The sequence below is a fragment of the Haemaphysalis longicornis genome, unplaced genomic scaffold (genome assembly GCF_048455015.1).
Source record: "Haemaphysalis longicornis isolate Haplotype H1 unplaced genomic scaffold, Haemaphysalis longicornis Haplotype H1 scaffold_6, whole genome shotgun sequence".
In the NCBI taxonomy this organism is placed as follows: domain Eukaryota; kingdom Metazoa; phylum Arthropoda; class Arachnida; order Ixodida; family Ixodidae; genus Haemaphysalis; species Haemaphysalis longicornis.
In genome coordinates this window covers 119,504,564-119,530,872 of record NW_027526407.1, presented here as the reverse complement: position 1 = coordinate 119,530,872, position 26,309 = coordinate 119,504,564, and the positions used below count along the sequence as shown (strand labels likewise).

The window sequence follows — 26,309 nt, the reverse complement described above, 5'->3', positions numbered from 1 at the left end:
CACGAGTCCCCTTGCACGGGACGCCAATTTTTCCCGCTACCCACGCCTAAGCGGGCAGTCACACAACTCAAGCACAAAAAATTATCTACCACTTGGGCAATCCTTAAGTAGTTAGGAGGATAGCGTAATAAATCGCTGGGTACGACTCCAGTATATCACGACTTAGCAATTACGGGTCCTGCGGCGTGTTTAACCACCATTAAATCACGAAAAGAACGTGCCCTACCAACAAGTAACCTACGCCACACAAATTAATAATTTTCCACAGGGAATTCATATTCGACTGCTTTTGGGTCAACGACAGGTCAAGCGACCCCAGGGAGTGTGTCATCACCAACCGGTAAAACACACCTAGTTACCCAGCGGATTTACTTTTGGGTGACTTTTGTAGAAACAGGCTCTTCATCTAAGGCGGAACATGTGCTTTTACTGCGGAGCAGTATATTTCGCACCACCTCCGGTTTTCATTCCTATTAAGCCAATGTACTCCGCGCCGGTGCGGGCTGCTTCTCAGCAACCGACGCCTCATTCAGATCGGTTGACACAACGGTTATTCCCCTCTCAAACTGCGAAGCTTCTTTCATAAGCTGCGCGAGTCGGATTACGGCGGCCGTAGATCCGTTGTGCGAATAGGTGTCAAAATGCGCGAAAACCAACGCCACCACTGAGAATGCAGCCACGACCGTTGCCACCTCAAATTCCACCTCGCCCACTAGCTGCGGCTCACAGCCGATTCAAAGCAAGTTGCACCATTGGAACGCCGGTGTGGGCACAATTATTTATTATTCTTCTGGCGGTAGAATAATTTTAGATCTTTGTCGGTCTGCTTAGGGTTTCGCTCTCTTTTCGCCTGTGTATTTTGCGCCTAATTATGCCTCGTCACCGGTTGCCGGTTTAGGCGCGCACGTGATGGGGGTGGCTGGAGGGGGCATGCACGCACAGCTGGCGTAATGCTGAAACCGATTACATGCACGTTGTGCTGGTGGGAGACCTAAACACGTGAGTCTCATGGCTCAATGCACTCTGTCAGCTGTCCTCCGCAGACGAGTCGTGTGGGTCTGGGTTGTTGTGCCGCACAGACAATACGATGCCTACCACTGGGAATCGAAAGGGACACCCACCTGTATGTCCACTAGAATCAAGGTCGAGGCCTTCGAGGTGTTACTCGTTATGGGACGGACGCATGTCGTTCGCTTGGAGGAAGAAGGAGGGAAACCTCAGAAGCGTCTGCCCTAACAGAAGCGTGGATGGCCACGAAAACAAGAGAGAGCCGGTACCGCCGTCAGTGCCGCCTCAAGTTCCAGCTAGCCGAGTAGCTGCTAATTTCTCCTGGATGAACAGCAACAGGCCCGCTCGGAACACCGACGTGGGCCTATATCTTTTGTTAATTGTTAGGGGCTTTCAGAGAGACTTGTTTGACAGTGTCTTTCACTTCTAAGCATCCGATCATGACCGGTTGCTGGTTTATGCGTTCACGGGTTACGAGCGGAGGGAGGGGGAACGCGCAGATAAAGGTTTCATGCCCTCACTGATGACATGTCGGTTGTGTTGGCACGAGGTTTAAACGTGGCTGTCAAGCAGCCCGATGCGACCTCTCCGATGTCGTCAGTGATAGAGTGGATTGGCTTGTCGTCTAGACAAACAGAAAGATGCCTACGACGCGGCAGGGAAGAGACAGCTTTACGTTTTTCTGCTAGCATAAGGCTCAGGACTTCGCAAATTTCATTCAGGTAATTGGATAGAAAGTATGCTCTCTCGGATATTACAAACGAACATGATAATTATCGTGCACTCCGTGGAGGGCATGCACCTTCGCAGGTCATTCGTTTTCACAGAGTGGAAGAGCACGTTTTCACGTGAACATGCGAAACAACCTGATTAACGTATCTTGAAGTTCTAGAACGCCAAGAAGCCGTTTCACGATTACCCTTCCAAAGAATGTGCGTGGTCGCCCATACAATTGCTTATAACAGGCGTGCGAGCCGCCAATAGTTCTTCATTTATCAGAGAGTGGCTCACTACTTGACAGGACACCACTGACGCGGATCAGCAACTACGGATGGGACCCTGGCAAGGTTAGGCTTTCTCCAAGAACCTCTCGTCGCTCCTCCCCCCCCCCCCCCCCTCTACCCCGGCCTCGGGATTATGTTTGTGGCACCGGACTACCGCCGCACAACCCGAGCATTGGGAGCTGTTATCCACGTTACTCGTCTTCACGCATGGTTCCTGACCAGAACACCATCAACTACAGATTGTGGACGCCAGCGCGGGTCATAAACGCGTTGTCATCGACCATCGCGAAGCACAACCCTGTCTTCGGGGTTCGTGGCTGGCGTAGGTCTTCATCCGTCCGGCCTCAATTGGTCTGAGCTGCAAAACATCCGCGGCGTAGTTGAACCACTTATTCATTGTGCGTTGGTTGTAGGTAGTTCAGTGTCACCCAACGGGGTTCCGCAACCTGCTTCTGTGTTAGTTGGATCGGCTTTTGTGTTAGCGGTGGATCCGAGGGATCTTTGTTGTGTTTTCGAAATCGCTCGTGTTCCTTGTTTTCGATCGCGACGTATCGAAGCGCAGCAAAGACGACGACAGGAACACAGATGACGACACACCGAGCGCTAACTTCCAACTTTAATGACACAAAAAACTTGACCACCACATATATGGTGCTCTTATCAGCCAACATGCCTGACAATGCGGGCAATGGGTCCCGTCCCTGACAATGCGAGCTATGGGTCCGTGGGCCCCCGGTCCCTGCCAAGGCAGGCTAGGGTGTCTTGGGCCACCCGGTACTTGACAATGCGGGCTTTGAGGCCATAGGTCGCCCGGTCCCTGCCAAGGAGATCTACGGGGTCATGGGCCACCTGGATCTTGCAATTGGAGGTTACGTGGATGAGAGCCATTCAGTAGCAGACGAACCCCCACACATTCACCGATGCGTGACGAATTGTACCTTACTGATGAGCCTCCTGCCCCGGTTGTCATTGCTGAGCTCATTCTCAGAATTTATTTATCACGCCCAATTTGGTCGGGGGCGCTTGAATAAAAAATAGCAATTAAAGTGTGCGGTACGACGGTGACAGCACTGCTAGATACACTTTCTAGTCCTTCCCTTATTGGTGACGGTCCACGCGAGCGCTTCAGTTCTATATAGGTAAGATTTATTGAAGAAAACGTTCAGTTCAACATGTCATCCAATGCTGCAGTTGTGGGAATGCCGTACGTTTGTATCTTGCACTGGATTAAACTGCGACACGACCGAAGCTTTTATACCGGCTACATACGTCGGTCGAAACGATTATGCGGCAAGGCGTTTTCGCAGGAAGCAAAATGTCGCTTGACAACGCTACCAGTTGTTGCAAGTGTGACGCCGATAGGGACTTTATGCTATTTACGACGGCGCATGACAGCTCCCCTCTTATCACCGAAAATTTGGACGCCGCGGTTACTGCTTTTGCAGATGAGTCACACGTTATTTTTCCAGCATTTCATAACAGGGGAATAACCAGCGGTCACCCATGATTTTCTAGGATATCCTATTAGTGAAGTGCTGGTGATTCAAGCTCCAGAGTTCTCTAAACATCTTAAAAAGTGCAAGAACCAGTCATTAAAGGGACACTGAAGTAAATTTGTCAAGCTCCCGTTTTTGCTTGCACTGCGTAGACTGGCTCAAATTAGCACACTTTTCATCGTTTATCCGGTTGACAAATCGGTAATTATTTTACAAATCGCGAAAGAAGAAAAACTGCCATGCGCGGTTTGCGGCGGCCGCACCAACTAAAGCTGTGACGTTGGGAGGAGCGGGCACCGTGATTGGACGATGCCCAAGGTGAGCAACCAAACAAGTTTCGGTTTCGGTTTCGGTTCTGTAAAACACAACCGTTGGCATTGTTTGATGGGCATTCTCAATAACTCAGTAGTCATCGTACCACGCTTCTGCCATGTTGTAAGCTGTAAAAATGCATGAAGATAATCCTCTCAGGACGGCTTGGAATCGTAGCATTCACTAGCCGAAACCTACGCAGTGCATGAACGCCCTCCGTGTACCCGCAGACGCCCAATTGTGTATGCGCTTTCCCCCCATATTTGGAGCTTGCCTCCCTCATGCCTGTATCGTAAAAAGTGCGTTCGCACCAGGCCAAGGGTCTGTTCAGTCTGGCCTGTGCCCACTGCCTGCAAGTAGTCGGTGCTTATGGCAACAGCACGCCAACGAGAACTCGCTAGCGCGCCAGTGCCAGCCTGCGCGCGTTTTGTGAAGTAGTTCGTGGAGCCATGAACATTGCGGCCAAAAAAAAGGTGAACTCAATATAGAAAACATCGGCGGAAAACAAAAAAGTTAACAAAAAAAAAAAACACGTACCCGCGGGGATTCAAACTCGTGACTTCCAAAATACTAGTTGTGACATACCTAGCGCACTAGACGACTCGGCTACGGAGCGGGCTCGGCTGCAATTGGTAATATAGGGTATATATTGTACAATCACTTTACACTTTTATTGAGTTTCGGCATTTCAAGTAGCTTAAGTGACTATTTGTTGTATTGCGCTCGTGCAGTAAGCGTCACCCAAGTTTCCACAATAGCTGACGTCTAGCAGTTGCATTTCGTAGACGGAAAAGCGTTCGCAGATGCGTAGTCGTGCTGCTGACCGCTGTGCTTGTTCGCCCAGCGCAAAAAATTGCTTCCCGCACCGTAGTTTTACGCTGTACATAAAAATATCAGTTTATTTTATTTCCTTAGTACCTATATTGACTTCGCTGACTCTTCTCCCGCCGTCAAGAGGCCTTATATTTTACTACTGGCGTACCAGTCAGCGAAGCGTCGCATGTGTTCTTGTGCAGCGCTTGTATGAAGCGACCTTGACTTGGAGCTAGATACAGTGTACAAGCTTACCAAGTAAAGAAAGGCAGATTATACCATTCACAAACGTGTCCTGGCTTTGTTTCAACTGAGCGAACGAATTGCGACGACCTGTCGGCGGCCGGCGGACGAAACGCTGGGCCGACTGACTCTGTCTGAAGGCCGGGGAGCCGTGCAGTTACGCAGCCAATTGCGAGCTCGGCTCCTCGCGACGTCACACGAAAACGCCGCAGAAAATGGGCGAGCGTAAAGAGAGGAGGACAGCATTTTCGAATTAGTTTTTCTACTAAATAAAATCGCGTAAACGCGCCCAGGGTGGTCGAAACATGGCCTGGGTACGCCGGACTACAATTTGCGCAAGTAATCCCGCAAGGTTTACATATCACTTCAGTGTCCCTTTAAGTCTTTCCCCCTAAATGTTACCCGGTTCAAGAGGGTATTTATTTTGACTATTTAACACTTTGGAACTAAATCTTATTCAAAGTTTAGCAAATGCACACCATCGAGCAGGTACTAAAAATACTGGTGCCACCAAGACCGGCCACTAAACACCGATCATCATTGACATTCTTGACACTGCCGAACGAGATAGTGCAGCAGCACTTTCTGTTGGGACAAAAAGTTCATCAATAAGAAAAGAAAAGTTATACCAGGACGTCTTGAAGGGTCCCTGTGAATGGACACGCCTTGTCATTCGGGCAAGCGGCTTTCATCTGCTTTAGCATTTCCCATTCTTTTTCATTCCCAGTCATCTATGGGTATAAGGAGAATAAAAAAAAGTATTGGTTTGGTGATGTCCCGTAGGGGCTGTGATACGGAAAAATTGTAGAAGGCACGCTTTTTATTTTAAGGCTGAGAAACGAGGCGCGCCTTGTGATGCAGACTTTCTGACTACACCTACAATAAAACTAGAAGACAAGGCAATGAAAATACAAATAAAATACATAGCTACACTCACAATGCACAATCTTGAAGACACATCGGTATTCAATCATTCAGCTAGGTGTGTATTAGCTGGACAAATTCTTTATAGGTAAACACAGCGTGTGAAACATCAAATCGGCGAACAGTGAAAGATCTTGTTTGTTGCCATATTTGCCAGACATTTAGCACAGAGAAAAGGATACACCATGTTATAATGGCAATATCCTGCGCTCAGGAAGTTGCTCAGGCAATACAGGCATAAAACGTTTCAGTAAGAAATATATACTTCAGGCGATACGGACAATCCAGGACACGCTATTCAATTTTATTTATTTATTTATTTAAAATACCTTACAGGCCCTTGTTTTAGGGCATTGTGTAAGGGGGGTAACAAAGGGTGAGTGTCGCGACAGAACTGTAAGGGAACATCAAACTTTGAATGAACTTTGAAAGAACGGAACAGCAAATAACAGGATATATGTCACTAAAGAGAAAATGAAGAGAATGTGCAAAAAAAGTCACTTGAAGTGACACATACATGGGAACATTGCAGGTGGGAACGAATGCAAATATGCGCAATACAACTTAGTAAAAAACACCTACTACACACGTAGTCAAAAATATTCTATAACAAAGCGCAGAAAGCAACTTGTTCTTGTTTCGAAAACACAGGATAATAAAGGGCGATAACAGAGTTTTACTTGTGTGTATAAGGACATTATAAACTACAAAAATGCGACGGTCACAAAGTGTGAAGCGGTAAGAAAAAAGAAAGCAAAAAAAGACCGCGATGCTGTTTTACCGAACACAAGGGCTTAATTTGTAAGCGGGCGGAACCGGAGTAAAAACGAATGGATATAATTACACTGGAGCGATACAGGAGGTGGCACAAATACTTGAAAAAAGAACCAGTCGAAGTCTCTATCACTGAAAGAAAGAGTGGAGAAGTTGTCTGAACTTTTCGGGGTCTGATTGATATGCGATGTTATTCGAGAGATCATTCCACAAGCGAATGGCGTGAGGAAGAGCCGATGAGTTAAAGGCGTCGGTTGACCCATATAATCGCGTGAAACTTAAGTTATTATGCAACCTGCGAGATGTAACGGAAGGTATATCGAGTTGAAGTGGGAATGGTTTATTACTGTAAACATACTTATGGAAGAGGCATAGAAGAGAAACATCCCTCCGAGTACTCAGCAATTGAAGAGAAAGGCAGAGCTTAATTTCCGTTATGCTGCTATGGTAGTCGTAATTTCTCGAGATAAAACGGGCTGCTCTATTTTGAATCGCTTCAAGCATGTTGATTAGGTAATTTTGGTGAGGGGACCAGATGGATGCGGCGAATTCAAGTTGTGGGCGAACGAAGGTCTGATAAGCTAGTTTACAACACTGTGAAACTGAATTTTATAGAAGTGCCCACAGCTATCATTTCACTTTACACAAAGTTCCCTTCCTGTTAGTGACTTCAAATACAAAACAATAGTAGACATATTCACCTCAACCGCTTCAGCAATGGAAAAAAAATGTGTGAAGGACCAAGGTTGAACAAGACACTTTCGCTGCCATTACATTACCGCGTTTTCCCTTCAAATCCAGCCGTTACGACTGAATCTCTGAATATGGGAAAAGCCCCAGTATTTTAAATGCAGCTCACACACAAACGCCCATTGTTAAAATAGAAATTTTCGCGGATTTTCCTCCACAGGAGCTGCTAAGTGCTTCAGTGGGTCCTTTCTGTGAGCACCAAGACGTTCTTCTATCTTTTTTCTGTTCTTTTTTGCTGTTACGGCTACCTCCCTTTCTATTATTCTTTTTATTTATTCACTTACCACGCTTGCTGTTATGATAGTCTTCTTTCTCTTTGCGCTGACTTGTTGCTGTATTATTTGTCTAGTTATTGTATACCTTTTGTTTTTATATTGTGATTGTCTGCTCTTCTTGCCCCCCTTACCCAATGCCCTGCTAGGCCTGTAAGGTACAGAGTAAGTAAATCAATAAATAAATAGGCACCTAATTTCAATACCCGTTTCTTTGAAAAGCGAGTTCGATGGAAGGCGAACTATCTAACTTGTCTTATTGCTCTTACTCAGCCAGCCTTAACACCTCAATTTAGTAATTCTGCTGCAACAACCTCGGGTACGTTTGTTAATACGGAGTCGCTTCCTTCCAAGAACGTACATGTAAGAATTGGGTGCTAAAGTTCCACTGACGCTCACCGATATTAAAGGAGTATTGAGACAAAATTCCAAAGCCTATTTAATTGCGTAAATAGCTTCCTTTGTATATGAACATATCCCTCGGAAGTTTAGTTGAACATATTTTAAATCAGTTTTAATCCTTTGGCGCACGAGAAAGCTCAATCGCTTCATCAAGCAAGCTCATGACGTCATCTGCGCCTTGACTCAAACGGCCGACGTCTGGGCAGCCGTGATGTATCGAGGTGGCCGTGGTGCTCTTGGATCGCGCTTTCCGCATTTTCCTTCACATCACAGATTTTTTGGACTGACGTCATGAGCTACTGCGGCCGGTCGGGTCGTACTGTAGCGCGCGCGGGCCCCAGAAGTAGCATTGGCTGTGGGGCGGCGAGAACAGTGACTTCAACTGCGCCTTCCCGTCATGGCGGCTGTCTCGGTGTTCGCTTCAACGAAACCAAAACTTCCACGAATAAACAGATCTGTCAGTAATTATATACGCTCCGTTCGACAATCTAACGTGCCATTCTATGATTCGTGGCTCATAGGCCCTTAAACCGAAAAAAAACGTAACACAAAAAATCCGTGTCAATACTCCTTTAGGGCTTGGCTTGGACAACCTTAAAAAATACAACGCTTAAGAAAATACAACGCTCCTTAAAAAACGAATAATGAGAACACTAACTTTTAGGAATAGGAAACAAACTCCCCAGATCAGGGAAGAAACTCGACTAGATGATACCATAGTTCAAACATTTGGCAGCAGAATTTGCGGCTACGAGACCACTCCTCTGAATCACGTCTGCTCTGTTTGCAGCCTCTGTTGCTGACACGTCATCGTTATATTCTGCTGCCTGGCCTGCCTCAGTGGTTTATTCCACGTGCGCCTGCGCCTAGTGCGCTTGAGCGTTGGCCCAAAAAACTCCTTCTGAGCCTGGGCTGCCTGCAGCCTGCTGCGCCTGCGCGGTTCTTCTCACCAGCAAGAGGGTTCTTAAAGGCGCGTCCACGGCAACTCGGGCTTCATTTGGCAGCAGCATTTGCGGCTACGAGACCACTCCTCTGAATCACGTCTGCTCTGTTTGCAGGTTGGTTGTGTCAATATTCAATCTGTTCCTTCCTGTCTAGTCGCAACTGCTGCTGCCCAGAGTTTATTGACGTTCTTCTGTTTCATTTACTGTCTAGGAATGACCAAAACTGCTGAGCTAGCTAAGAATATTTCAGCGCTGGAAGCGTTGCTCGAAGATAACCTAGAAGGGATGATCGATGCAATCGCCGAAAAGTTTAAAACTAAGTTGGAAAACTTGGGCCTTGGTGAACAAGCTGAGCTTGCTTAGAGTGTTAACTTCTTGAGCAAAGAGTACGACACAATGAAGGCCCAACAGGCTGAACTGATAGCGTCCAACAACGAGCTTTTGGCTCGCAACACAGCCCATGAGAAAAGGGTGGCCGAGCTAGAACAGTACTCCAGACTCAACAACATCGAGATTAAGGGAGTGCCTGTGACGGATGGCGAAGACTGCCATGATATCTTGCAGTGCGTGGCGAAAGCTATCCAGTGCCCTGTTGAGGCTACTGACATCGACGTCATACATCGTGTCCTCACCATGTCAAAAAACCAGAATGAAAAAACAATCGTTCGCTTTTGCTCCCGTGAAAATAAGAGTGACTTCCTTCGCAAAGCGCGGAAAGCAAAGCTGTGCACAAGCAACATTGGGTTCTCAGGGAAGACAGATGCAACTGTCTTCGTCAATGAGCATCTGACTTTCGAAAACAAGAAATTGTTTTCAAAGGCTGTAGCGCACAAGAAGGAACACCACTGGCAATTTCTGTGGACGGGTAACTGTCGCATCAAGGCTCGCAAAACGGGGGACAGCAAAGTGTTTCGCATAGCGACTGAGCGTGACTGGAGGGTTTTCACATAACCAAGAGTCCTGTACCCTCTGAGAACTGCCCTCACATTGCAACCGATGGCTTTGCTGTCCCCTGAGGAAGTCAAATTCCGTCTTTCTGACAATAGGCACTCCCGACTTCACTTCAATGCACGAAGCCTTAAGAAAAACGTCGACACGATTGAAAGTTTTTTAGATACGCTCAACCACTCCTTTTCCTTGATATGTATATCTGAAACTTGGCTATCTGAATCGGACAATAATATGTAGTTTTCCGCGGTATCAAACAGAGTATTGTCATAAAATTTGGGATAGTCATGGAGGCACAGCAGTTTTCATGTCGCCTAATATATCGTATACACGCAGACATGATCTGTTGTTTACCACAAACATTTGTGAATCGGTGTGGATCGAAACAGATCGATCATTCGTTCCACATGGTAAAAATGTTGTCATTGGCTGCATTTATCGTTCCCCGTCATCTTCTTTCACTGAATTCTTGCTCAACCTAGACACAATCCTATGCCAGCTATCACTTGAAAATAAAGACGTTCTGTTAGTAGGTGACAAACATTAACTTACTGGACACCGAATCTAACTTGTACGTTGCCTACACAGACTGCTTTTCTGGATTTGGATTCGAATCTCTAATAAATGCGCCTACAAGATGCGTGCGCAATGGTCCTCGCAAGCTAATAGACCATGCACCATCTAACATATCACCCCAACCATTTTAAGCTGTTCTTGAAACGGATACCACGGATCATTTTCCTGTTTTGCTTATTTTTGACGTTGACATAACAAGCATACGCAACTCCCGCGTTACTTCTGTGCTTGACGCCGTTAGATTTAAAGAAACTATCGTGGCGACCGACTGGTCTGTCATTAATTCGATAGATGATGCAGAGAAAGCACTGCAACGCTTTTCTTGTGAATTCTTAAAAGCTGTTTCATTAAGTACCACGACGGTTAAATGTAAAAAAAGATTCCGTTATCCGCACAATCCACGGATGAATAAAGGACTGTTAGTAAGCATACGAAAAAAAAGATAATCTTACAAGAAAACGAAGAGACAGCCCTTTAATTCCAATCTAGCTAATCGGTACAAGAAATACTGCGGCCTCTCGAACATTCTCTTAAAACGAGCAAAAAAACGGCACTCTGAAAATGAATTTTCTAAACACAAAAATGACCCCCAAAAACAATGGAATCTGCTGAATACCTTCCTCAACACAGCTACAGGTAATTCCTCAATACCACAAATTCCCAACAATGGAATAATCTTGACGGAACCCACTCACATTGCTAATGCCTTTTGCGATTATTTTTCGTCCGTTTATAGCAATACCCCCCAGTCCTTGAAAGCACAACTTGGTTTGAGGCGTGCATGCCGATCATTCTTTTTATTTCCAGTTACAGCAGAAGAAGTGCTCTCGACGCTTGGTACGCTGAAAAACACTATCCCAGGTCTAGATAATATTTCTATTCGTCATTTGAAGCTAGTTTCCGATTCAGTCGTAAATACACTCAGTCACATAAATCTTGTCTAAGTCTGGCACTTTTCCATCTTTTCTGAAGAAAGAAAAAGTCGTACCTGTTTTCAAAAAAAAAAAAGGTGACCGGTTATTAATATCCAATTACCGCCCAATTTCCATTCTTTCTTGTCTAAGCAAACTAATCGAACAGATATTTGCCAAACGTATGAACAGCTACCTCAATAAATTTAATCTACTGAATCCATGTCAATTCGGTTTCCGGTCTGGACGTTCGACTAACCTAGCATTCCTTTCCCTAACGGATTTCATTAAAAATCTATTGACTCTGGAAATTTTGTGGGTTCAGTTTTTTTGGACTTTACAAAGGCGTTTGACACGATTAATCATAATATATTGTTTAAAAAATTGGAAGCTTATGGCATAACAGGACCACCACTAATATTTTTGAAAAACTATTTACTTAACAGGAAATACTCTGTATATGCGGCTAACGCGTTTTCAGAAACTAGAACATTTAACCAAGGTGTGCCCCAGGGGTCAATTTTAGGTAATTTACTTTTTATTTTGTATATTATTCACCTTCCGGATTGCGTTAGTTCTTCCCATTGCGTCTTGTATGCTGATGAGACAACCATTTCTTCATCTTATAAATCATTAATTTGTCTCACGACATACTTGAATGCAGTACAAATTAACGTTGTAAAGTGGTGCCGTGACAACTATTTAGTGATTAACCCTGAACAAACTAAATTCATGGTATTTAGGTCTTATCAGAAACACAACTTTTTTTTCCAGAATTAAACCTTGGACCTCATTTTATCACAACTTGCGACGATGTTACATTCCGTGGTATTCCCCTCAACCCTCACCTTACATGTTCTTCGCATTTTTCTAATCTCAAGCAGAAAACGGCGTACGGCATACGAGCTTTAATTCCTCATACAGCTTTTTTCTCATACAGCTCATACAGCTTTCCTCATAAAGCTTTATTATCTTTGTATTTTGCTTTCGTTCAGAGCCATTTTCATTACGGCATTGTCTCATGGGGCAACATATACTTTTCTCACGTTACATCTGTGCAACATATTCAAAACCAATGTATTCGCATCATAACATTTAGTTCCTGTCACTTCTCTGCCTCAGGGCTTCTGCGTCAGAATAACATACTATCAATCAAAGCGCTGTTTCACTAACTAAGAATGTTTTTTTACAAATTGCTACATTGCAACTTTTCGTATAACCTTATCGATGTCACTATTTTGCGCGGCAAAAGCGCCACTATGTTTCCAAGAAATAACAATTTCTTACTACCGACTGTACACACTAATTCTGGGAAGAAAACCACTTTTTCTGCAGCTGTCACGTTTTGGAATAATTTGGCAATGGCCATTAAATTATGCCCGTCCCTAGCTTGCTTTAAAAAAGATCTCAGAATTTCTTTTGCTGTAGTAAATAACTTTTGTGTTCTTAACTATTGCGTACTTTCCTGGTGTTCTCCTGTGACTGTTTCCTATTTTCTGGTTCACGAATTGATTGAACTGGCTGATTATTTGGTCCGGCTACCTTTTTGAGTGAATGTAATTTGGTTTATATTTTCGTATGTATTTTCGTATGTATCATTTTACACAGCGTACTTAACCGATGGGCTCTCGTGCCAATTTGCTGCTTTCATGCAGTTATCGCATGTATTCAAAATCGAGGGTCCCCTTTCAGTCTTCTTACTCTGGGACCCTCGTCTGTATACCAATATGTTTGTATTGCTTTCATGAAATAAACTTTTACTTTCCAAAACCTCAATGCATCAAAATTCAAGGCATAGGAACGAAATACCGTTAGGCCTAGCGTTATATTTGAGAAAGAGTGATAAACAAAGGTCGAAAATGCAACGCTCCTTAAAAAAACTAATAAAGAGAACACTAACTTTTAGGAATAGGAAACAAGCTCCCCAGATCAGGGAAGAAATTCGACTAGATGATACGATAGTCCAAACAGATATAAAGAATTGGTCCTGGGATGGCGATATACTGAGGCGAAATGACAACCGGCGAACCATCACGATAACAGAGTGGAAGCCTAGCAACGGGTCTATAAGAAGGGTAATAAAGCCAATAACATGATGGAGGGATGAAATTAGGATGTTCGGAGGCTAAGAATGGGCTCGAGCAGCACAGGACAGGAGTGGTTGGAGGTCAATGGGAGAGGCCTTCGTCCTGTAGTAAACTTAATTATTCCGTGGAGGATGACGATTGCGAAGGAAAGGAAGAATTGGCGTATCCAGGGGTGACAATACTGCATCGCTAGTAAATTAGCCTTCCTCGGACTCTCAGACTACCTTCTTCAGACCCCAGTCGTCATTACCCACTGGAGCCGCATGTTGGTGCGGTCTGACAACTTGATCGTATGGTAGGAGCTCATGCGTCTACAGCCAGCTCTGGTCGACATATTTTCGAAGCGCGACAGGGCCTGGGTACGTGCACGCTTGGTGCTTTCTTGTACTAGTTCGGTAATGCACATATCGTTTGCAAGCATTGGTTACCTTGATATATTTTTGCGTGTAGAAAGAATAGCGGCACGTGACATCATGGCCCGACCGCGTGAAGTGTAGCCGTACTGCCCAGGCGCGGCAAAATGCGTCTTATGGGGTCCTATAACCAGGGAGATGCTTCTTTTACCTCACAATGTGTTCCGAAACGTTCGCCTTACAAGCAAAGAAAATTGAATGTGTACTCCACGATCCCTTCGCGACCCTGCCCCTGCAACTCAGCAGTTTACTTCAACTTCATGACTATTGCTACAATGCCAACCTAGGGCCTAAGCATCTCAAACCACAGTGCTACAAAAACGCCTACTTGTGGATCTCCCAAAATTATGGTTCTTAGTACAATCAATAAAATTGGCATCCCAGCTGTGCAACCTTTGTGGCCGGGGAGAAAACACCCTGCTACAGGTACAACATACAGGCAAAAACATAATAAATACAGCTACTTACGTCTTTAATGTCGGCTTGACACCCACACAAGGAGCATGTGAACTTCTTGAATTTGTCCACATGAACCAAGACGCATACTTGGCAGTAGATGTGTCCATTGCCGTCTTTACGACCCTTCTGTGTCACAGCGTTGCAGGTGCAACAGATGAGCTCCGGCTTTAGCTTCTTTTCAAACAAGAGCACGCCGTTGGGAAGCCCGTCTACATCTCTGACGGGATATTTATGTGGGAAGGCGGCCATCTTGGAGCACTGGTCGTACAGCTGTTTAATATCGACTTCCTCTTAGATTTTCGTACCCTGGAAGACATAGAATGAGAGACAAGTCGCCACGGCAGGGTACCCAGCTTACATGTGTACATGTTTGGAAAGAGGGTGGAGATACACGGAATGATTTTGTAAAAAGAGACCCGTAAGTAGGACACGTTCTCTTTAACGTAATTTAACGCGGAGAAGCACGGCCACCACAGCGAACACGAATTTAGGAAATTCGCACGTATTTATTTATATCGCAATTGGGGCATGTTGTGATTGAGTTATGGATTAGTAAAAGAAACGTGGAAGTACTTGAAGTATATTACAAGGCACAAACATGGAGCTGTCGATTTACTTCTTGTAGAATCCCGCAGGAATCAACACTCAACGGTATTTAAAACTACACTGCGATATGCTAAATTACAAAAGGTAGATGAAATTTGCATAATGATAGCCTTCGTAGCGCGTAATTGCCTCATATTTTGTTGAGAAATGGTTTTACAAAACATGTTTTACTGGCGTTACCTCTAACCTTATCTCTTACGTAGACGGCCTTCTATTGCTAGCAAAGGAAATTCTGTGACTCAACAACCATCGTGCATACTAACAAATCATGACAAGTAAATGGAGCTCGGCGAAACAAAATAGTTTTCTCGCAGCGAATTTTGGTGTAATTGCAATAATAAAGTTCTGAAAAAATAGGAGTAGCCGTAGTCCTCAGCAGAGAATTTAAAATAAATAAAAATTGCCACAGGAGTTTTTGGCTAAACAGATCAAGCATCAAAGCACAAGATCACTGCTATAAACAGTTTCGCTCAAAAGCTTCGCAAAATCACACCGCCTCCGGAAAAAGGCAGCATGTAAATTGAAAACCGAAATGAACACATGACTCTGTTCGACGAGAGATTCGTATTTCCCGTTTCTGTGGTCCCTTTTTATCTGTTTAACGTTCGATGGTGCGGAGATTGTTGTGATTAGAAATCTGGCACACATTTAGTAAGGAACAAATATTTTAATGTAATTTTTGCAGCTCGATTGATTGATTGTAGGTTTAACGCGCCGACGCAACGCAGGCGATGGGGCGCGCTGTAGTGGAGGGCTCCGGATTAATTTTGACCACCTGGGAATCTTTAACGTGCGTCCAAATCTCGTACGCACGGGCGTTTTTGCTTTTTGCCTGCATCAGAAAAGCGGCCGCCACGGCCGGGAATCTAACCCCAATCCTTGGACTGAGCAGCACAGCGCCTTAGCCACTGAGCTATCGCGGCGGGATATTTTTGAAGTTCTGCTGTAATAAAAGAGTTGTGCACTTTTTGCAAGTAATCTGATCATAAACGGAAGCAAATGATCTGTCGAGGAATTCTTCAGCCCTTCGGTGTTTTTTTTACTTAATCGACTGTTATACACACGAAAGAAACTCATCTTATAAAATAGCCATTCGCACCCTTGCTTGTAACTGACTCAATGAAACTTCGGAGGAGTACACTTTCCTTGTACGGGACAAGGTTGGAAGCCCATGTATTTCAATGCAGATGAGAATTGGGTAACGTTTAGAAATAAAAGCCACGTAACTGCAAACAATAAACGAACCTCGGATTAATTTTAAAGTCGTCCTATTGGAAATGAAAATCGGCTTAGTGATATCGTAGCAACCATTACAGTATATGTTTTTCTCAATACATCAAAATTAGATTAAGAGCTCGACAGCATTCGCGAAAATCAGGAGGCAGAATTTTTTTGTGCAGCCGTGAAGCATACTCTGGAGGACATCGACCAGCGCTTGAGGATAGCTGTATGCAACACGGCTGTAAACTGAGTCTTGCATAATATTGAAGTTAAGAGTAGAAAGTGCTAAGCCGTAATCAAGTGTTCCCCGCCGTGACAGTTTACGTTTGATGATTAGCTAAACGGGCTGAATATTGTTGCGCAAATATGGGGAATTCCCATTACATACTTCCCAACGTGGAGACATTCACCACTACCGGGAAACAGGTGTCCAGTGTAAATTGCGAATTCCAGCGTCTCAAAGGATATACAAACCTAACGACTTGAAAATTGCCACTCCTAGAGTTTCAAAATACACTTTACTCATGAGCGCAATTAAAACATGATGATTGCTTTGTATCTTAGATTCAGTTCGGTTTTACTCCGATGGCACAACGTGCTCTACAGTAGTTGCGTCCAAGAGTGATAACTCGTTACCTTAGCGTCGAATGCATAAAGAAGACCTTTTCGAAACTTACGGATTTATATCCGGCATTCCTGATGGCGAACAATTGCTAATATGTTATACAGGAAATGAGCACACTAATCCGGTGCAAGGGAACGCTTGAAGAAGACGGAAATGAAAGTTTTCGGGCGACCTTTGCGATTTAGGGCAATATGTGAAAGAAAGTTTTCAATTTATTAGTGCCCTAAATGCCACACTGTATAAATTGTCCATGAAAAATTAAACCGTGACAATTATAAGACATGTAAATGTTAACTTGCTAGACGTTAATTCTACCTATACGACACCTACACGGACTGGTTTACATGCTCTTGATACGACTGAAATTACCTCGCCCACTCGCAACGCGACCCATTGAAGTGAAACCCTTATAAACCATGGCTTATCGAACCTGCCATCAATTACGGTAACTGTGGTAGCACAAACTGATATTAACGAGCAATTTACAATCTTTGTTACTTTTGACACTGAACCACGTTTTCCCGAGGGATACTACTACATTTCAGTGTTAAAAGCACAAAAATTTATATTAACCATCAGTGGTACTAATTGGTCTGTTATCAGTCACATGCGTTATCGAGTCGAAGATCATTCTTTCTCCTTATCTTTCGTGAACGCTGTTAAAATTTGCACTACAACCATACGATGTAAAAAGAAATACGTTTACGAGTAATCCTTTGGATGACTAAGGGCTACTAAAATCGTCACATGAAATCACTTCAACATATTCAGAACCAAGCGATACGTATCATTATCACCAGCCATTTTAGTGCGGTTCTTTCGTTACCGCCGATCCAGTTAGGTATCTTATCCATTGATCACTTATTTATCTACAACCTTGCAATCATGTTATTTACCCTTCTCAACAACCATCTTCCTTCTCAGTAGTTAGATGTTCATTCTTTACTCAATACAAACGCCACAAGGTTTGCCTCCCCTAATAACTTTTAGTCCCAATTGTTCATTCAAATTTTGGGGAAAAATTACCCACTTCAGAGCTAATAAACTCTGGAATAGCCTGCCTCTTACTCTCAAATCATCAATGTCGTTACTGGTATTCAAACCAGATCTAAAGTATTTTACTTAGGGTGCAATTAGATGTTTTCGATATTTTTTAACGATTTACTTGCACAAACTTTGTTCCTTCGTACAAAAACAAACACGGTGCAATGTTGTTTGCCGAAAGAAGACAACGTTATGTAGTAGTTGTTATCGTTGTTGTAGGTATTGCAAATCCACTTGATATACTTGTCACATTGAACTGGTGAAATTGCTAATGTTTGAAGTGTTGAATTGATTTCCGTAATTATTTAAGAATATTAATTTTGTTCGCTGCGACAACATGCTGCGTTATTAATGAACTACCGAGGGTCAACTTTCAGCCTTATGGATTTGGGACCCTCGTCTGTAGGTATCCATGTATGCACAATTTCTTTTTTCTATTTATTGAACCTTTGAACCTTCAAAGTGGTGTTTGCGCTTTCAAATGTTCAGATACTATAGTTTTTATCTTTCATTCATTCTTTTCATTCAAATACTGATACCATTGCGAAGATGAGACATTTCGGAGGAGACTGCCTAGTTCTAAAATACACAACGACGAAGATTCCGTTGTTTACGTATGAATAATCCGGTAATGCGGCTTCTTTTTCTACAATCTTAGCGTTCTCAAATAAAAAGTGCTTTGGCGGTAACATAGCTACTAGTGTTTTCACTGACAGTGCAACGACGTTCTTTCTGCTCATTTTGCCTTCACCTAAAGTACTTACAAAATAAATTTATCTGGAATGGCCCACTTTTTTATAATTTTTGCTGGCTATAATTATGTATTTTGCCACGCATAAAAAGAAAACCATGTTTTCGGGCAGCGCGCTTACATGCCGTGACGGCGGGCGTTTGTAAATATCACATCTCAAATATAGTTGTGGCGACAAGGCATGTGAACACCAATAGGAAATGACATTAACCTCTGTAGGCTCGTGCCAGGGCGAATGCGCATGCGTAAAGGAAAGGCGAACAACGCAGCGCACAAACTCCCACGCATGCTGCACCATCTGGCTGCAAAGTCAATGAACTGCGCGCATGCGCAATTCTTCCACAGCGTTTGAGTTTGTGTTCTCGAATGTTTCAACGTGTCCCGAAAAGGGCTTTGTCAAGAAGCGAGGCCGGATGTTTCTACTGACTTGTTTTTGCATGCTGCGTCGCCTCTGACTGGGATGATGGTTGAAGGGCGAAAACTGGCTGCAATCAGCCTGCCACGCGATTGGCTACCGAATATAGTACTGAGATGACTAGTACACAGCATGGGGGTCGCTTGCTGAAAACGGGCATTTAACATTGAAGAGCTTCCCCAGTGCAGTTAAGGAGGAAGAAGGACTTATCTACGGGAAGCCCTGTCATTATTAACAGTGAAGCGTTTAGCAACTAGCTGATTCCAGCGTTTCAGAAAACTCAGCTGAACAGCACAAAGACAAGAAATCACCGGAACCGGCATGATTCAAACCCATGTCTGCTAGATCAACGGAGTTAGAGAAAGTCGCCTTACCCACTCTGCTACGTCCTTGAGTTAGTGCCCGCGAGTCAGACGCTTTACTCCTTAGGCTGTGACTGTGGAGAGGAACAAGCCGCCTGCACGACACGGAGCACTTCATATGGTACGCGTTGAACCTTCGACCGTCCACCTTAATTGTGTGCGTTCAGTTCGTTAGTTCTGCTTGCTTATTTTATATCGTTACTCCAACAAAGACGGAGTAAAGCTTGTTGCGAATGCGAAGCAGAAGCAAATCGGCTGCAACCGCGGGATTAAACCGTCTTGATGGTCATGAAGTTTGCATACCGCTTCGCTACCTGCGAGGCTTACGCGTTCGAGTGAACTTCCTTCATTTTTGCAGTAACGTTAGCTTCAAAGCTTTTCGTTCATCATCAGCACACTCTAGACCAACCCGTGCGCCGGATTTACAATTAGGCACGGCCTTCACTAAGCAGATGTGTAACTTGTACAGTTTGACCTCGCTATCGTGTACAGGGGGCATTTAAAGGGATACGAACACCGGAGCACACACCCTCCGACGCAGCCACACCGTCTGGCAGCACTGTCAGTAAACTGCGCGCATGCGTAGTTTTTTCAAAGTGTTTGAGAGTGTGGGCTACTGTTAGTAAAAATGCTTGACGAAGGAGTGAAGCCGGAAATTTATTTTGAGGCGTCGTTTTATGCTCTGTAACCACTGAGCAATCGGTTATATACTAGGTTCGGGAGCAAAGCACGCAGCATGGTGACCCCAGCGAGCGTGATGCCCTTCAACGATCATCCTGCTCAGTGGAGAGGCAGCCTGAAAATGCGACATTTCCCGTAAATGTAGGCCACACTTTCAAACGCCCTCAAAGAAGTGCGCATGCGCGAAGTTTAGCGACAGTATGAAACGTTGGTGCGGCATTCGTTGGAGGCTGTGTGATCCGTTGTTCGCATATCTTTTAAAACCCCTGTATCCTCTAGCGTATGTTTTTTGTAGGCCGTACCCGACAAGATGCGTGTCCAGACTCTGCTCACCGAGGTGATCGTGTTACATTGGACAAGGGGTGAAGTGGGCAAGCTTACACAACTGCTGGGTTTTCTAGTGCTAGTTCTCGAGCGCGAGGAGGGGTCATGGAACTCACAATAGGCAAAACATTTTGAGTCATTTGCTCTGTTAAGGGAAATCACAAGCGAAGAACTGGTGACACTCAAGATTTACCAACTGTAAAATATTTTGACCCAAGTCGAGCTGCGACAAGCCGTATTTACAAGACAGAATTATCCTACACTAAAGTGCCTCTAATTGGTTGTTTGAACAATGTTTTGCTTCTGAAGGGCAGTGGCGTAGCTGAAACGAGCTACAATTTGTTCTTAACCTGCGTTATGCAATGACTAATGTTATAGGGTTGAAATGCAAAACCTTCCATGTGTAGGAGATATTGGCGCACGTTAAAGATGCCTAGGTATTCCGAAATAATACGGAGCCCTCTACTACGGGCCGCCTCATCACCTGCGTTGCGTGGGCGCGTTCAACCCTACAATCAATCAATTGCAAAATGGCCACCCTATTCAAATTTGACTCGGAAAAGCACTTATGTCGGCAAGCCAGCTCCTTGGCGATGCAAGTGCGCTTACGAGGGCTTGTCTAATACATTGGAGAGTCAGGCGTTCAAAAAGCGTACTGCAGCTCCAACAAAGCACTTGAATCCTCATCCTGTTCAATGGCGACAGAGCACGAAAAGGCGCCTCAAATGAAATTTCCCCTAAAAACAGACCAAACTTTCAAATCTTCTATTAGAACTCAGTATGCGCACAGTATACCGATTTAGCAGCCAGGTGGTGCAGCATGCATACGAGGCTGTGCGTTCTGCTATTCCTACTTCTTGTAACCCCCATGTACAGTGGGGTCCACTGTTAAAGAGAAACGGCAAGCGCGCGGATGCTACGCTACGCGAAGTACCACCGCCGAGAAGTGGCTAGAATCGGAGACAGCCGGCACATGCGCACTGACCGCAGGCGGTAGAAGCCGCTATGTCGTCTGCTGAGCGTCTGGGGAGGAATAAGCTACGATGGACTTGGGCCACTGCATAGAATCAGAGGAAGGATGACGGCTACTTCCTACGTAGATATTATACAGACGGTCCTCATCCCCAATGTCCTGGATAGACCGTTCCCGGACGGACTCTTCTATTTTCAACAGGATGGGGCTTCTTTCCACACTGCACATATTGTTTCGACACCTTCAGCATTATTACTTCAGCTTGGCAGCAAGGGGCCCAAATTTAATTATAGAAACAGTGTGCGGGATAATGAAAAGGAATCTTTCGCGACAAAGCACCCTCACTACTGCGAACTCGGAAGAGCCGGGCGTGGCTATTCAACGAGAGTGGGAACGTCTACGGAGAGATCCCACGATTGAAGGAGTACTTTACGACTCACTCAAGGAAAGGATCCGGAGTCTGAAGCTATCGGGACGAGCCGCGATTAGCTGCTAGCAACAACAGGCTTCCAGTTCCGCCGTCACAGGCTCTAACCGTTACTTTGTAAGGAAAGTTCCTTGCGTCATGCTTTATTGGCATTTTGCTTTTGCCGAGCTTCCCAATAGCATGTGTATGATTTGAATAAAGCCATGTAAATAACTACACGTTCTTCGAAGTGTTGTCTGTGAACGCGAAAGTCGATGGGACTACTCCCACTAGCCCCTTTTTTATTTGTTAGGATCATTAAACCATTAGGCTTCACGAGACAGTGTGTGATAACATGCATAATATTCACCCAGCGGCGACAAATCGCCAACAGCTGTGCAAGAAGTGCACGCGTCTGTCATGAAGAGAAACGATAAAATGGCAGCATCTCCACTCCGTGGATGACAACGAGGTTGCGGAGTACAGGGACTCGAAACGACATGCAAGTTGCACCCCGAGTGGCATCAGATTTGCGGCCTGACCTTCATTCAATTTTACCTAAGCGAAACTGGAACTCAAGGCTCAAATAAAATTTGCTCGATTTTCGTGATGGTGGTGTGCGCACGGATGGACTCGTACGGACATTGGGAGGTACTAAGCTACTCCGCACTGTTGCAGGCGAGGGAGTAAGCCATTGGACTATCGGGTACTACTCACGGTCGTACCACAATGGGCAAGACGACTGACACGAACTCTATCTGGTCTACCAGACACAGGCTCGAATGCTGCTGGTGCTTGTTGGGATATTTGGCGTTCGAAAATGATATGCGCACGGACGCGAACGGACATTGCCCGGTCCTAAGGTACTCCGCACCTAAAAATGCTGGCACATCGCAGAAGAAAATTGCGCGTTAAAGTTCCTGCGCGCAATCGCTTCGTGGCAGCGCGCGCCGAGACGTGTTACCACGGCCTGCAGCGCCTCCACCGGCGATCGTTTGCGATCGCGGCGGCGTACCGGGCGTGGCGATAAAATCGAGGGCAGTATCGTCAGTGCGGTGGCGCAAATGCAGACTGTCTCGAACCAGGCGTTATCGGCAGGCGTCGTTCGTGCAGCCAAAAGCTGGCTGTTCGAGTGCTCTAGAGAGCCGAGATGACGACTGTACCAACGCTAAAAGGAACTATCAGTAACCATCGGAAATTGAAAGCGACTTCATGCAACGCGACCAAATTGACCCGGTTGTGTTTCGGTACTATCGTGTCAATAACGTCAATCCCACATTAAATTTCAGCGCTTGTCCCTGTGTCATTCGTCTTGTGTCTAAATTTGTTGCGCTTTAGATTTTCACAATGAAATGATGGGATTTGTTACAGCGTAAAGAAAATATCACGATTTTTTGTTTCTTGGTCGACAACTTCTACACCCCTCTCGTTCATGCCACGACATATTTTATCGAGCCCCTTGAATAAAAGACTTTTGCATTAGGATAACTAAAATTGCTGTAAAAATAAACTATCAGGAACAATTTTATATCAGTACACCAAATTTTGGCCACTATAGTGCTCTGGTAGAAGCAGTTCCAACAACAATTTAATTTGTTATAAATTTTTGGAACACACATAAATAGCTTGTGATACACTTAAACCAACAGCCTGGTCACAAAGAGCTAAGTGTGGCGTTCGTGGAGTGATGCCGCCATATTTGAGCATTACATGAGCGGTGCACAAGTTGGGAAAGCTGTCCCCGTTCGCTAACTTGAAACGATACACATATTGCTTTAGCGTTTCCCAGAAAGGAAACTTCTCCTTCGGTTTATATGTGATCAACTCCCATAGTTGAAGCATATACATGTTTGTTCACACGAAATATTATTATTTAGAAATAAGACGTTAAACACTGCCACATCTTCGTTTCTGCTGCGCATTGACAAGGGCTAACCAAACACGCAGGAGACCCGCCACGACGAAAATAAGGTGACGCCCTGAAGCACGAATTGAATTGTGACCCTTTATAGAGCGCGAGTTAGCATGCCTCTAACTACTGTGGGGCAGTCGGTCACAGCTGGTAGAAAGCGGCAATGTGACGAGCCTTACTGCAGATAATATCCCTATATTTCGGGAGATAATGAATCCGCAATTGAGCGACTAGGCGCGCAGTACAGGAGGGCTACAGATTAATATGAACAGAGCAGGTTAGAATCATTACATGCACCAAAACTTCCATGGTCCTTCGGAACGCTGCCTTTTGGAACGCGAGCCCAAAACATCTCAGCCGTTAAGATTAAACACATCGGGCGCAGTGACCAGTTTATCTGCAACGCGCTATTTGTCTTTGGCGATCGCAGAAGGCACCGATACAATTTCGCTGTGTCTGCCCCATGCCTACTTCTAACGTGACCAGTACACAATTCCTTAGTTCAAAGCGTCATATTGAGCCACGTGAAATATTAAACTGTTGCAGATTTTATAGGTAGAACACTTAACTGCTTCGATCGTTGTCCCTTTCATTACAGATTTTTCCGGGGGTCGCTTGGTCTGATCACCACTCTGCATCGCGACCGCGATTTTTCACATCGCAAATCATAGCGTAGTAAAGGAGACTATACAGGAAAACAGAGCGTTTGCATTAAGTAGTTGCGGCAGCTTTTTCTTTGTAAGGTCTGACAAATGCAAATGCCAGGAGCCGTTCCGCCATATACGCGTTTTCCAATACGCAGTGAAACCTAGGCTTTCATTTACGTTCCAGGTATGAACGTCTGCTGCGTACACCCAACACTCGGGAAAGATTTTGGAAGGAAGAGCAAAACTCACGATGTAGAAACTAAATGGTTATCTGCATTAACAAGGACCATAAAAAGGGTGTAACAAGGAAGCTTTGCGTAATAAAACAGCACGGCAGGTCAGCCGTGTTGTTTGTTTCGAGAAATTGCTAGACTAACGCGACTACAGCACATCCCACAAAGGTAACCAAACGCAAGTTCACTTACGAATACACCCGCACAACGATAAGGATTTGCAGCAACCCGACGCTGTCCAAATTGGTGCTGTTCGAAACGAGGGCTAACGACAAGGGCGGTGTATCAGCGCAACCCAGCGTGAAGTTTCAGATAAGCGGGAAACAGAAACTTCGTCATTCCGCCTGCGGCGGCAGCTAGGTGACACTGTCGCCATCTACGGTCGTCTATGACAACCATAAAGCAATGTCTGTTGCAAGCTCGACGGCACGTAGATCTGAAGAATGACACGGATGGCATAACCGGCCAAAAAGAAATACAACAAGAAAACACCCAATAAAAAAACGATTCCTTCACACGAAACTCCACTAGGAACAATGCTAAGAGTTCACGTACACATAGCCAAGAAGCTTTTTTTGCGTTTGTTTCTGTCGTTCTGATCTAAATAGTTCATGCGGAATGCTCACCTCGCTTCATGGTCAGTGGAAAGCCGAACGGTAGTCAAAAGTTGTACGATGATATGATATTAAAGGAATTCACGCCCCATGTAGCTTCCGCCGCACGAATGCACTGACGACTATGCGCCGTCGGCAGCGCGAACAGAAACTACTCCCATATGCTTGGCAAGGAGCACCTTATCGGCTTTCGTTTCCAGGGCGACCGATAAGACGCCGTCACTCTGTGAGCCCCGGATTCCTGTTTGCGTCGGCGAGCGCAAAGGGCGGATCTCTTGCTGCCACTTTTAAAAACGATTGTCTATATTGGACTGCTTCAGCTGAAATATTCTGGCTGGCCTTTACGTCACGCTCTCTCTCCCTCAATTCAGCCATCCTGCTAAACCACAATAATCCTGAAGATGGAGTTTTAATTCGGTAAACAGTTTCCCTATCATACTTCTTACTTTTTCGCAATCTTGAGAAAAATAAAACATTGTTTGTACAGCTAAACCTGGATGTAAAGTAGACGAAAGTTTGGAATTTTGCGTTACATACAGTTTTTTTTTTTGTTACATGCAGGTTTCGAGATAAGGCCAATAAAGCTTGCGGGAACGAAGCTGAAACGAAGCCCACATGCTACAAAGCGGTAAATGTGAACTCAACCTTTGTGGATTTATTCCACAGCGAAAAACTGAGTAAGTTGCGCCTCCCGCTTTCGCACGAACTTAGGCACTAAACCGCCCTCCAAAAAAGCAAGCTCACCAGCCCTGTACTGACAAACGTAACTTAAATATCACTTTTGCCTTTTGACACTTTTCGGCGCCTTAACGGGTTAGACTACCAAAACTTAAACTAAAAGGGGACTTTTTTTTGCGCACTTGGTGCTCTTTACCGCACTGAATGCTGTTGAGGTGAGATACAATACCAAGTGGAAACATTGCTCTCTAGCCAGTTTCTTCAGTGCGCGCCTTCTTTCTCCGGTACGAGCCGTGACCTCTTGGCGGCATCGCAAGCGTTGAAAACATTGAAAATTGGCTCATCAGTCTTCCACCATACCTATTACGGGAAGAGCAAGAGAGGCGGAGGAGAGCATAAGTGATATCTAGACAGAAGATGAGAAGGTTTCAGGTGGCCAGGCGGAAGAAGACTATCCTCTTCAGAGGAAATTTGCATGGAG

The 26,309-nt window shown here is 44.8% G+C and overlaps 1 protein-coding gene across 6 annotated transcripts in view; it reads right to left on the bottom strand.

Moving 5' to 3' along the window:
• LOC144141137 (TNF receptor-associated factor 3-like) overlaps window positions 1–26,309 on the bottom strand; it is a 115,566-nt gene that overhangs the window by 21,490 nt on the left and 67,767 nt on the right. The window contains exons 1-4 of one of the 6 annotated variants that reach the window (XM_077672671.1): window positions 25,163–25,336; window positions 19,373–19,455; window positions 14,346–14,642; window positions 5,506–5,607 (exon numbers count right to left, since the gene is read on the bottom strand). In XM_077672671.1, coding sequence (XP_077528797.1) covers window positions 5,506–5,607; window positions 14,346–14,585 — 342 coding nt within the window. In that variant the 5' untranslated portion in view covers window positions 14,586–14,642; window positions 19,373–19,455; window positions 25,163–25,336. Of the gene's footprint in view, window positions 1–5,505; window positions 5,608–14,345; window positions 14,643–19,372; window positions 19,456–24,728; window positions 24,867–25,162; window positions 25,337–26,309 lie in introns of those variants that run through there. The other 5 variants (XM_077672674.1, XM_077672672.1, XM_077672670.1 and 2 more) reach the window with 5 other exon arrangements.